Source organism: Emys orbicularis, chromosome 1, assembly GCF_028017835.1.
Source record: "Emys orbicularis isolate rEmyOrb1 chromosome 1, rEmyOrb1.hap1, whole genome shotgun sequence".
NCBI lineage: Eukaryota > Metazoa > Chordata > Testudines > Emydidae > Emys > Emys orbicularis.
Genome location: NC_088683.1, coordinates 60,198,057 through 60,211,184, shown reverse-complemented (window position 1 = coordinate 60,211,184; position 13,128 = coordinate 60,198,057). Strand labels below are relative to the sequence as shown.

Here is a 13,128-nt window from a genome sequence, read left to right as displayed (position 1 = left end):
AACCCCTGGCTCTGCCACAGGCCCTGCCCCCACTCCAGTGTAATGAAGTGCTAAAACAGAGATACGTTTTTAGTTCTGTTTTTAGCAACAATGAGATTAGTAAGCATCAGTCAAAAGGAAAACTTTCCTATACGGTTTCAGTACCCCAACATGTAAAAGGAGAAAGCTGCTTCCCTTCTATTTACTGAATGAAGCTCAGTACTAAAACTAAAGCTTTTGCACCAGTTAGAACAGAGAAATATACTGGGAGTCATTAGTACCCCCTTGACTTAAGAAAACTGATGGTAACTGCTGACATATGATGATGTCAAAGCCATTTGACTGCGCTGTGCTAACTTAGGTTAGACATCCAGCTGACTTCCTGTTATATTTTTCATGTAACTTTTGCAACGGACACAAGACATTTGTTAAGCTTTATTAGGAAGAGGCCAGAAGTCTTTACCTTTACATAAGGCTGAAGCCAGCGCTCCCTTGTAGGACTAGTTTTCAGCCGCCATATAAGGGAAGGGGTGGGGAAATTCACACTTTCAGGATCTTTGGGTGCCCTCTAAGGCTACATCTGCACTGCACTCCACTCCACTGATGGCAGCGTGTAGCGTATGTGTAGCTACACAATACAGCGGAAACCAAGATGCGTCCACACTGTGGTGTGTAGCTACACATGTTGGTTAAAGACTCTGGCAGCTGGGAGGCAGCAGGGCTTTCCCTGCTGGAGCCTTTCCCCACTACCAGAATCTTTCCCTGCGGTGGGGAAAGACTCCAGCAACAGGACAGTACACTGCTAAAAGAAGCAGTGTAGACAGGGAAGCACTGCTTGGGCAGGGAGAGAGCTGTACAGGGTATGTACACGGGTACATACACACGCTTCAGGCATGTCTTTACTTGCCTAAGCCATGCCTCACAGTTTACACTATTTATACTGGGCTAGGGGAGCTACCCACGTATATACTCTACATGCTTCTTTCGGCAGCGTACAGTGTAGACGTACCCTCAGGACAGACGTTGAATGTATTATTTTCCTCCGGTGTGTTTCTATGGTATCTGGGTACTTCACAAACATTAATGAATTTATCTTCACAATACCCCTCTGAGATAAAGTGGCATTATCTCCATTTTATAGACTGGGATGGGAGCATGGGAATGAGGCACACCAAGATCAAGCCAAAATTGACAAGTGTCTACTAATTCTGGGTGCCCAACTTAAGATACCACAGGCCTCATTTTTTTTAAGAGTACTTAACATTTTTTACAGCTCTTTATTTGTTCAAAGCATAGCTCGAATCTACTTCACTTGCAGTTGTGAATGCTCAGCACTTCTGCAAATCTGGCCCTTGTCTTGCCTGGTACACCCATAAAATAGGGAACACAACAGTAATGGTCACCTTTGAAAAGCTTGGTTTAAGTGACTTGCCCTACATCACACAGGCACTCTGTGGCAGAGGCAGGGGCAGAATTCAGTTCTCCAAGGCAGCATTCAGGTTCCTTGACCATAAGACCATCCTTTCTCTTCTTCAAGCACCTTGCCTTATTCACTACACACCTTCCAGTTTTCCTAAACAATGGAGGAGGAGTCCTACACACAATAGGCTCGGTCTCTACACAACATTGATTCATTCCTAGAGCGCTGTCCAATCTTTGTATTGAATAGGGTAGGGGTCTTGTGGAAAAAAATAGTGTAGGATCATGTAATTAGACTTTATCATAATGCATATACAAAGCACAGGCAGCCTTATTTCTGGCATTTTCTAACTTGAGTGGTTGACTTTGCAATCTTAACATTTTTTAATAAAGAGTTTTTGGATGTCATGTCCCTTTTTTTAAAATAGGAGAAAAGGAACCATATTGACCCCCAACTTGGGTCATCATCAGAGCTTGGACTTTTACATCCACAGCACAGACTTCTACCACTTGAGCTACTAGAGCAGGGGTGGGCAATAATTTTCGCAAGGCGGCCACTCCATGAATTTTGGTAAGTCATCACGGGCCGCACATTTCTACTATATTAATGGAGGGGGTGCGGGGTCTGGGAGGGGGTTGGGGTGCAGGAGGGAGCTCCGGGCTGGTGCAGAGTGTTGGTGTACAGGAGAGGGTGAGGGGTGTGGGCTCTGGGAGGGAGTTTGGTGCAGGAGGGGGCTCTGGGCTGGGGCAGGGGATTGGGGTGCAGAGTCTGGGAGGGAGTTTGGGTGCAGGAGGGGGTTCTGACCTGGGGCAGGGGATTGGGGTGCAGAAGGGGGTGCAGAGTCTGGGAGGGAGTTTGGGTGCAGGAGGGGGTTCTGACCTGGGGCAGGGGGTTGGGGTGCGGGTGGGGGTGCAAGGTCTAGGCTCTGGCTGGGACGTGCTTACCATGCCGCTCCCAGAAGCGGCTGCGGCCGGGTGCTGCTGGCACGTCCCTGCATGCCCCTTGGGGGGAAGGGGGCAGTGGGTCTCTGTGCGCTGCCTGCGCCCGCAAGCACCACCCCCACAGCTCCCATTGACCATTTTCCAGCCAATGAGAGCTGTGAGGACAGTACTGGGGGCGGGGGCAGCACACTGGGATGCTTCCTCCCCCTCCCCCCCTGCCAGGGGCATGCAGAGACATGCCATCAGCAGCCGCCCGCTTCCGGGAGCGGCGTGGGGCCACAGAATGCAGGCAGCCTGCCTGAGCGCCCCGCTGCGCCGCCGGAGTCATGGCAGGCTGGACAGAAATGTTAGACAGCCTGCATCCGGCCCACGGGCCATATTTTGCCCACCCTGTACTAGAGTAACTGGTAGCAATAGTAGGCTGTTATCCTCTGTGGGCCATCCACTAGAATGGCATGACCCACACACTTTGCTAGTAAAATCCACAGCTTAAAAAGGAAAGTGTTAAGCAACTTAACTATGGCAGCTACCAGCTTCCCTTATGATTACTTACTACATTTATTTCTTGAACTGATTCCTGTGTTACTGAGGATGAAGTCAAGAAACCTCTTGTGTTGTTCTAGACCTAGTTGTTGTTGCAAGAAGCAATCTTCTAAGTCGTCTTAAAAAATTGCTCCTCTACACTTTGTCATATAACATTTGACACAACATATTGTGACAGACCCAGACCAGTGGGGTACACGAGTCTGGTAGAGGGCAAATATACTGGTCACTGGATGAGTAGTTTTCTGTTCCCTGAGTGACCAGAGCAGGGGCTGCCCTAGAGTAATCAGGAACCTGCTAGAACCAGTTAAGGCAGGCAGGCTAATTAGGACACCTGGAGCCAATTAAGAAGAAGCTGCTAGAATCAATTAAGGCAGGCTAATCAGGGCACCTGGGTTTTAAAAAAGAGCTCACTTCAGTTTGTGGTGCGAGTGTGAGGAGCTGGGAGCAAGAGGCGCAAGGAGCTGAGTGAGAGGGTGTGCGGCTGGAGGACTGAGGAGCACAAGCGTTATCAGACACCAGGAGGAAGGTCCTGTGGTGAGAATAAGGAAGGTGTTTGGAGGAGGCCATGGGGAAGTAGCCCAGGGAGCTGTAGCTGTCATGCAGCTGTTACAGGAGGCACTATAGACAGCTGCAGTCCACAGGGCCCTGGGCTGGAACCCGGAGTAGAGGGCGGGCCCGGGTTCCCCCCAAACCTCCCAATTGACCTGGACTGTGGGTTCTTCCAGAGGGGAAGGTCTCTGGGCTGTTCCCCAACCCACATGGTGAATCTCTGAGGCAAGAAAATCTGCCAATAAGCGCAGAACCCACCAAGATAGAGGAGGAACTTTGTCACACTGGTGTCAGAGGTGGGATCTTGGGGTGCACAGCGCGGTGGAAGAAGGAGGGTGATTTAAAAAAAAAGGAGAGGATTTATTTTTTTTCACCACAATGGATGACGTAGTACAGGCACTGATACAAGCTACGGCGGCCCAGCAGGAGGCTACCCGTGTCCAGGCAGCCGCCCAACAGGAGGCAGTGCGGCTGCAGCAAGAGAGTAATCGCCTGCTGATGGACCAGGCTGCTCAAGACCGAGCTTTGTAACGGGAACTGGTAAACCAGGTAAAGTCTCTTACAGAGCTGAATCGTGGCCATGATGGGACGCGGCTCATACGGGCCAGTCATTGGCTGCAGAAAATGACACGGGAGGATGATGTAGGGGCATACCTTCTGGCCTTTGAGAGGACAGCTCTACGGGAGGCCTGGCCTCGAGGTCAGTGGTCTGGCATCCTTGCCCCATTCCTGTGTGGGGAGGCCCAGAAGGCCTACCATGATCTGCCTGAAGAGGCTGCGGCAGACTACCCCCAGCTGAAAGCAGAGATCCTGGCCAGATCTGGGGTAACGACAGCAGTGCGGGCCCAGCAGTATCACGGTTGGAGGTACCAGGAAGACAAAACCTCGTGGTCCCAACTGTATGACTTCATCCATCTCACACGAAAGTGGTTGCAAACAGAGTCCCGGAGTCCGGAAGAGATACTAGCGGTTCTGGTCATTGACCGATACATGAGGGGACTACCACCAGACCTTCGTGCCTGGGTAAGCCAGAACGAACCCTCCACCTATGACGAGGTTGTCGCCCAGGTAGAGAGGCGAAGGACAGCGAGGGAGCTGACCCGACCAGTTAAGGAAGAGGCATCCCGGGTTAAACTAGCAGCACCAAGCCCTAAAGTTTGGATGACTGGGCCACCAGGAGGGCCCAGGTGGAAAAAGAGAGAGGCTGAAGGCCCATCAGAGGCCACAAAGAGTCGGAGCACTGAGGGAGAAGAGGATCGTGATGTTAGACTGCCCAAACCAAGAGACCGGGGAACGCCTAGGGCTCCATACAGATGTTATGCCTGTGGGGAGTGGGGACACATAGCTGCACAGTGTCCCAATGCTGAAGAGCCTATGCAGTGTAACCTGGGGAACTGAGCAGATCCATGCTCCCTAATCCACCTTGTGGGGGTCTCACTAACCCCACATCTGTATACCAGACCAGTGAAACTAAATAGGGTAGGGACCACGGCACTGGTTGATTCGGGGAGTGCTATCACGCTTATCTCAGGGAAGCTTGTGAAGCGTAGTCAGCCGCTGCAGGCTAAACGTACGGGGATAACATGTGTCCATGGGACAGTTAGTTACTACCCCACCATCCCAGTAAAAATCGAGATCCAAGGGAACACTACTGAGGTAGCAGCAGGTGTAGTCCCTAAACTCCCATACCCGGTGCTCATACAGAGGGACTTCCCAGGGTTTGGAAACTTACTCCCAGTAGGGGGATTGGAGAAAGATGGGGATCCTAAAATTGGTGAGGCATCCACAGCAGACTGTCAACCCCCAATCTTCTCTGAAATATCCCCAGATTTGTTCTCCACTCCCAGACTGGGTAGAAAGACAAAAAGTACAAGCGTTATCAGACACCAGGAGGAAGGTCCTGTGGTGAGAATAAGGAAGGTGTTTGGAGGAGGCCATGGGGAAGTAGCCCAGGGAGTTGTAGCTGTCATGCAGCTGTTACAGGAGGCACTATAGACAGCTGCAGTCCACAGGGCCCTGGGCTGGAACCCGGAGTAGAGGGCGGGCCTGGGTTCCCCCCAAACCTCCCAATTGACCTGGACTGTGGGTTCTTCCAGAGGGGAAGGTCTCTGGGCTGTTCCCCAACCCACATGGTGAAGCTCTGAGGCAAGAAAATCCGCCAATAAGCGCAGGACCCACCAAGATAGAGGAGGAACTTTGTCACAATATGTATGTTGCTTAAAGCGATAGGCACCTTGTTAACACCTAAATCCAACAGTACTAAACATGCTCAGTAGAGTAATGAAACACAGAACACTTCTTCCTGGCTCATTCCAAATTACAGATATCCTAGAAATTAAGGGGGTATGTTTTCAGACCAGTTTGAGGCCTGACCTCCATATTTATGTGAGTAATATGAGATCACATTTTGCACCCTAAAGTGAAGTGTCAGTGCAAATCTGAGTAGCTGCAACTCTAGCTTACATGAATCGTGGCCACAGTCTAGTTAGAGATGCAGCTGTTCAGACTCATGCATGAATCTGAGCTGCAGGCACTAACTGCAACTGCAAAAGGAAAGCCACTCTTCTGGAAGCCTACCCTTAAATTCTACAAAACACTTTAATTTCATTGGAAATCTAAAGGTAAACTTAAAGAGTACTCACCCACTCTGAAGTATGAAGCTTTTGCTGGTCGGGTGCTGTTCCATAGCTGGGAACAATAGTCTGTGCCAGTTCTTCCAAGACTAAAAAACAAACAAACAGAAGTATAACATTGTAGTGCATCTTTTGTAGCTTTTAAATAAGTGGCTTGGTGGCAAAGTGCTTTACTGCACTTCACATTTTCAGGATTTGCTTAGTTTTGTCCTTCCACACTTTCAAATACAGTCAAGCTTGATTAATCAACATACATTTATACAGTTGGGATGATTCTTGACTCCTTTAGACTGATTTTGTCTATGGAGTTACACTAGCAAATCTGGATAAAGAATAACACCCTTAATTTTTATTTGGAGTAGAAGACTTTGTATTAGCACCTCACTGTTCATGGTGGAAGAAAGGTTATCATTAAATCTAGATTCCACCACCTTTACCCACATGCTGAATAGTATCTTACTCTGCAAGGAGCCCTGTTCATATAATATAACTGAAAAGCCAATGGGGTATTTGCCAACTTAGGCCTGGTCTACACTACGAGGTTAGGTTGAATTTAGCTGCGTTAGGTCGATTTTATAAGGAATGCAGCTACACAAGCAACCCCGTTCCGACGACCTAAAGGGCTCTTAAAATCAACTGCTGTACTCCTCCTCGATGAGGGGAGTAGTGCTAGAGTCCACCTTCCTGGGTTGAATTTGGGGTACTGTAGATGCAGCGCTGTGCAATTCAATGGTATTGGCCTCCGGGAGCTATCCCAGAGTGCGCCAATGTGACCACTCTGGACAGCACTTTCAACTCCGATGCACTAGCCAGGTACACAGGAAAAACCCAGGGAACTTTTGAACATAGGCGTGTGCAGCCCATTTCATTAGGGTGTGTACCCAGGGAACCTCGCCCTAGCCCTGCCCCTGCCATGCCCTAGCCCCGCCACCACCCTGCCCCCATCCACTCCCTCCTACTTCCTGCCCCTTGACTTCCCCCCTCAGAGCCTCCAACCGCCCCTGCTCCTTGTCCCCTGACTACCCCCTCCTGGGACCCCTGCCCCTAACTGCCCCCCAGGACCCCACCCCCTACCTAAGCCTCCCTGCTTCTTGTCCCCTGACTGCCCCCCTAGGACTCTACCTGTCCCCTGACTGCCCCGACCCTTATCCACACCCCCGCCCCCAGACAGACCCCCGGAACTCCCACGCCTATCCAACTGCTCCCCACCCCCCGACAGGGTCCCCAGAACTCCCGACCCATACAACCTCCCCTGCTCCCTGCCTCCCCCAACCCCTCTCTGCACCCCTGCCTCCTGACAGCCCCCCCAGAACTCCCGACTCATCCAACCCCCCCAGCTCCTTGTCCCCTGACCACCGCCTCCAAAGACCCCCCCCACGACCCTCCTTGCTCCCTGTCTCCTGACTGCCCAGACCCCTATCCACCCCCCACCTCCTGACAGACTCTGGGACTCTCATGCCCCATCCAACCCCCCCGCTCCCTGACTGCCCCCTCCAGAGACCCCCACCCCTAACCACCACCCCATAATCCCACCCCCTATCCAATCAGGGGCGGCAGGTTTGTATGATTTTTGGTGGTGCCCAAGCAGAGCTGTCCCAACCATAGGACGGATTGGGGCAACTGCCCTGGACCCCGTGCTTTGGAGGGCCTTGTGCTTCAGGGGGACACAGGGTCCAGGGCAGCCTGGGGGCTTAGCGGGGAGCCTGGCACCAGCGAGCAACCCGGCCCCAGCATGACCCACCCCTTCCCCTAAACCCCCACCACTGAGCAGCGCTGGGAGCCAGTGGGGTGGAGCAGAGCGGGCTGGGGCCAGGTCACTTGCTGCTGCCAGCGCCAGACTCCCCGCTAACCCCCCAGGCTGCCCTGGACTCCTTGTCCCCCTGAAGAATATCCTGAGGCTCTCTCTGCCTGCAGCTCCCTCCCCCTCCCTGCAGGGGAGGCGCGGTCAGGCAGCTCTGGCACCGCCCCCCCTCACAGCTCCAATTGGCCGGGGTTCCTGGCCAATGGGCTGGGAACCAGGTCAGCGCTGGGAGGGGGGAGGGAGGCAGCGTACAGAGTTGCCCTGCCTCTGCCGAGACTCTCCCCTGCACGCAGGGACGCTGGGGAGGGAGGAGCTGCCCCCGAGGTGAGAGCACCCCACCCCTCGGCCCAACCCACCCTGCTCCCTGTCCCCCGACTGCTCCCCGCCACTTCCAACCCCCCCCAACCATGAGGGAGGCTTCTAGCAGCGTCTGGCTCAGCGCGGCGCCATACACGCTGCCCTGCGGGAGCACGTAGCCCCGCCCTCCCACAGCTCTGCCTGCCCTGCATTAGGGTGTGCCGAGGCACACCCGGCACACCCCCTGCGCACGCCTATGCTTTTGAATTTCATTTCCTGTTTGGTCAGCGTGGCGAGCTCAGCAGAACAGGTGACCATGCAGTCCCAGAATCACAAATGAGCTCCAGCATGGAGCGAATGGGAGACACTGGATCTGATTACTGTATGGGGAGAAGAAGCTGTGCAGGCAGAACTCCGATCCAGCAGAAGAAATGCTGATATATACACCAAAATCGCACAGGGCATGGTGGACAGAAAATTAAGGAGCTCAGGCAAGCCTACCAAAAGACAAAGGAGGCAAACAGTCACTCTGGGTCATAGCCCCAGATGTGCCGCTTCTATGATCAGCTGCATGCCATTCCTTATCACTACCCCACCACTGTCCATGGACACCTGCAAGGTGGCAGCCTCACGCAACACGGAGGAGGATTTTGTGGATGAGGAAGAGGAGGAGGAGGAGAATGCGCAGCAGGCAAGCGGAGAATCCGTTCTCCCTGGCAGCCAGGAGCCCTGGAGCCAATGTTCCTGGATGCTGAAGGCGGAGAAGGCACCTCTGGTGAGTGCACATTTGTAACTACACTACAGGGGTTAAAAGCAATTGTCTTTAATGTTTGATTTTCCCTGAACAATTGGGATGCATTCGCGGCCAGTACAGCTACTGGAAAAGTCTGTTAACGTGTCTGGGGATGGAGTGGGAATCCTCCAGGGACATCTCCATGAAGCTCTCCTGGAGGTACCCTGAAAGCCTTTGCAGAAGGTTTCTGGGGAGGGCTGCCTTATTTCGTCCTCCACAGTAGGACACTTTACCACGCCAAGCCAGTAGCAAGTAGTCTGGAATCATTGCAGCACAAAGCATGGCAGCGAATGGTCCTGGGATTTGGTCGCATTCATGCAACATTCACTCTTTATCTTTCTGTGTCAGCCTTAGGAGAGTGATATCATTCATGGTCACCTGGTTGAAATAGGGGAATTTTTGTAAGGGAACAGTAATCCTCTCTGTTTGGTGATCCCTGGAGCATAAGACCCCGGTCATGCTGGGCTGTTTGCGCTTGGGTAAAAGGGATCCTCCCGGAGAATAGCCTCGCGGGGGGGAGGGGTGTGCTGCACATCCACCCTAAAAGCAGTGTGCAGCTGAGCGGGCTCCATGCTTGCCGTGCAATGGCGTCTGCACGGATTACCCAGGAAAAAAGGTACAAAACGATTGTTTGCTGTTGCTTTCAAGGAGGGAGGGAGGAAGGGAGGGAAGACTGACGATATGTACCCAAAACCACACGCAACAATGTTTTTGCCCCATCAGGCATTGGGAGCTTAACCCAGAATTCCAATGGGCAGCAGGAACTGTGGGATAGCTACCCACAGTGCACCACTCCGTGAGTCAATGCTAGCCACGGTATTGAGGACGCACTCCGCCGACCTAATGCACTTAGTGGGGACACGCACGATTGACTATATAAAATCGGTTGCTAAAGATCAACTTCTATAAAATCGACCTAATTTCGTAGTGTAGACATGCCCTAAGGTACTACTCAAGGCTTGTCTATGTGAGAGATTTTAGGGGTGGAGGGTTGGACAGAGATCTTGCTGTACCAAGGCAAACTCTTATTGTAGATATGTTGCATCGGGGTAATAAGTAGCTTTCACCAGAGCAACATATCTACACAAGGAGTTTGTAATGGTGCAGCTACACTGGTGCAAAAAATCCCAGTGTCAACATTATCTCATTATGAGTCAGGGTGCCAGGATCTGGCTCCATGTGTACCAAGCATAGATAAACCCTGGCTGAGGTTGACTGTACTTGTTATGCAATAAGTTACCAGTGCCAGAGAATTCTTTATTTCAGGTCAAATGTGGTATAGGCAGTGACATTGCAACATTTACTCATGCCATTCTGTGAATGACTTCCATGTAACCTGAATGGATACCTTCCTAAGTATCACAAGCACAATAATATTAATGTACTGCCCTAAGCAATATCTTCCTCGCTTCTCTAGAATGGCATCCTGCAAAAGAATCTACATCCTGGTTCCAGCAATGTGAGACTTCTCTTCTAAAATTAAAATACAAAAATCAAGATGATTTAATGAAAGACACCACTCTGCACCTCTCAACACCATAATCTAATATTGACCGTCTATCAGTTGCCTACAGGCGGGAAAATTGGCTGCCAATTCAAGCACTTAGTGAATTATAAGCTAATTATCAACCCCAAGAAATGTGTTAGAGGCTAATTATCAGAATATTTATGAAAGGTGAATCATTGTTAGCCATCAGGATTGTGACCTTCCCTAAGCTTTTAAATATGAATTTGACATTATTCCATTTTCGGATTCTAAAAAGAAAAGCATCAAACAACACACACATTTGAGGTTAGAGAAGAATGGGTGAAGGGAGAAGGTTACTGTTCTCTCCCCCATGTGGGCCAGCTGCTTTGACTCTTTCTGCTATTTTTCATGCCCTACATGCCTTAAAAATGGAAGGGATGGCCTTCACCGTGGAAAGGGTCACTGGGGCACCGGCACAGAAGTGCTGAGTGAGGAGTCTGGGCCCCAGCATCAACACTCGCCAACAGAAGTAGGCAACTTGACTAGATGGTGTTTTTAGAAGGCTATTTAAACAAGTATCAGATAAACAGGCGAGACTCACCAACCTCACTAGTACTTAAACTACATTATATATGCCCAGATCCTCAGGAGGTGTAAATAGGTGTTACTCTGTTGACTATGCTGACTCACGCCAGCTAGGGATGTGGCCCTACAGTGCTTGCTGATCCAAGATGTAAAAAGACTTTGAATAGTGTTCCACAGAGGAGAATAATGTTTATGGTTCCAAAACTGCACATTGTTAAAGCCCCCGGTTGCTTATAGTTTGGTTGTGACTTTGTAGTAGATGTTGAGCCATCAGTTCTAGAGCTCTAGTGTGGTGATAGTATTTACTCCAGGGAGTAAAGCAAAAACAACTCCATGAATTTTCCATCAGCATAAGCTTCAGAAACATTTGAGTCATAATCTAAATATTGGCCCAGTTGGATAATCAGAGTTGGTCAGCTCTCAAAATAACCATTTCTGAAGCTGATGGGGGAATTACAGAAAAATCTTAAACGCTGGCCAGTACAGGCAAACATAAAACAGGAAGGAGCCCAGCAGTACAGTTGAAATATCAGACACATACTAAATCCTATTACGGGTAATCAGATAACAATGATACAATTCAGCATTTACTGCAAGGTTACCACATATGCACATCATTATTCTTTTTGTAAAGGCTCAATCCAAACCAGTGTGTGGAAATGGGAATTACATATCTCCTACGTAAGGTTTGTGTTCATCACTTATACTCCTAAGCACCAGTGCTGCACAGAGTTAAAGGCCTCTGCATATTCTATCTCTGTCCGTGGAATATGTCTGAAATCCTATGGAGGAAAGAGGGCAATTGCCTGTACTGCAAAAGGGGTAGGGACTAGGTGGAGAGTAGATATTTTGTACAGTCATTCACTCAAAAATTTGCATTCCATTATATTGAGCAAGCAGATGTGCAAAGTGGAAGCATGTGACAAGAAAATTTGCTCCAGCCACTGAACTGAAGTAATGAGAACCATATGTTAAAAGTGGGCTTGTTGCTGGGTACTCGTTATGTGTAATTGCATAGCATGCCTCAGTGCTGTCTAGAAACCACTTCAGCCACAATTGGAGAGAGACGGAAGTATGACATTCATGGTGGAAAGGGTCACACTTATACTTGCTCACAAGTACTAATAGTCTGGGACTCATCAGCAATAACCATCAGAAGTAGCACAGAATATCACTGTACAAATACATATATCTGAGGACTTGTCTACATTACCGGCTGGATCGACGGGCAGCGATCGATCCAGTGGGGGTCGATTTATCGCGTCTAGTCTAGACGCGCTATATCGACCGCTGAGCGCTCTCCCATCGACTCCGGTACTCCACCGGAGCGAGAGGCGCAGGTGGAGTCGATGGGGGAGCGTCAGTCGTCGACTTACCACAGTGAAGACACCGTGGTAAGTAGATCTAAGTACGTCGACTTCAGCTACGCTATTCATGTATCTGAAGTTGCATAACTTAGATTGATCCCCACCCCCAGTGTAGACCAGGCCTGACACACCTTTTGTTGGAACATTGTCCAGTACAATGCCTGGGCCATTGGTAGGCCCCATGCAAAGAGGACCTGACCTCTCCCACCAGCTGGGACACTGGCCCATAATCCCTCTTACTTCAATTTAAACAAGCATTTTATTGCTGGCACAAACCCCCAATATCAGAGTACCCATACTACTGCTTCACTGTGTACTTAATGTCATCACCCCTTCAGGCATGCAAGTTCACTGCACTGAGCCTTTAGTAAAATAACATTTTTACCTTTTTATTACTTCAGTAGCATACCAACTACAGTTCATGCTTAGGTTAGCGTTTGTCAGCTACAGCTGTATGTAATATGTTGCTTGCTCAGCTAACTAAGGCTTTGCCTATGCTAGGACTTTTGTTGGTAAAACTTTTGTCAGTCAGGGGTGTGAAAAAATACACCCCAACCGACAAGTTTCACCAACAAAAGTGCTGGTGTGGACAGCGTTATGTCGGTGGGAGGCGCTCTCCCGCCGACATAGCTACCACTGCTTATTAGGCGTGTTTTAATTATGCCTTTATAGACTAGCTACACAGGAGACCTTACAGTGGCGCAGCTACAGTGATACAGTTATGCTGCTGAAAGGTCCATAGTGTAGAC

At 50.2% G+C, this 13,128-nt stretch overlaps 1 protein-coding gene across 1 annotated transcript in view; it reads right to left on the bottom strand.

Moving 5' to 3' along the window:
* ANO6 (anoctamin 6) overlaps positions 1 to 13,128 on the bottom strand; it is a 126,149-nt gene that overhangs the window by 70,946 nt on the left and 42,075 nt on the right. The window contains exon 2 of the mRNA XM_065404068.1: positions 6,078 to 6,157. Within this exon, the coding sequence (XP_065260140.1) occupies positions 6,078 to 6,157 (80 nt within the window). The remainder of the gene's footprint in view (positions 1 to 6,077; positions 6,158 to 13,128) is intronic.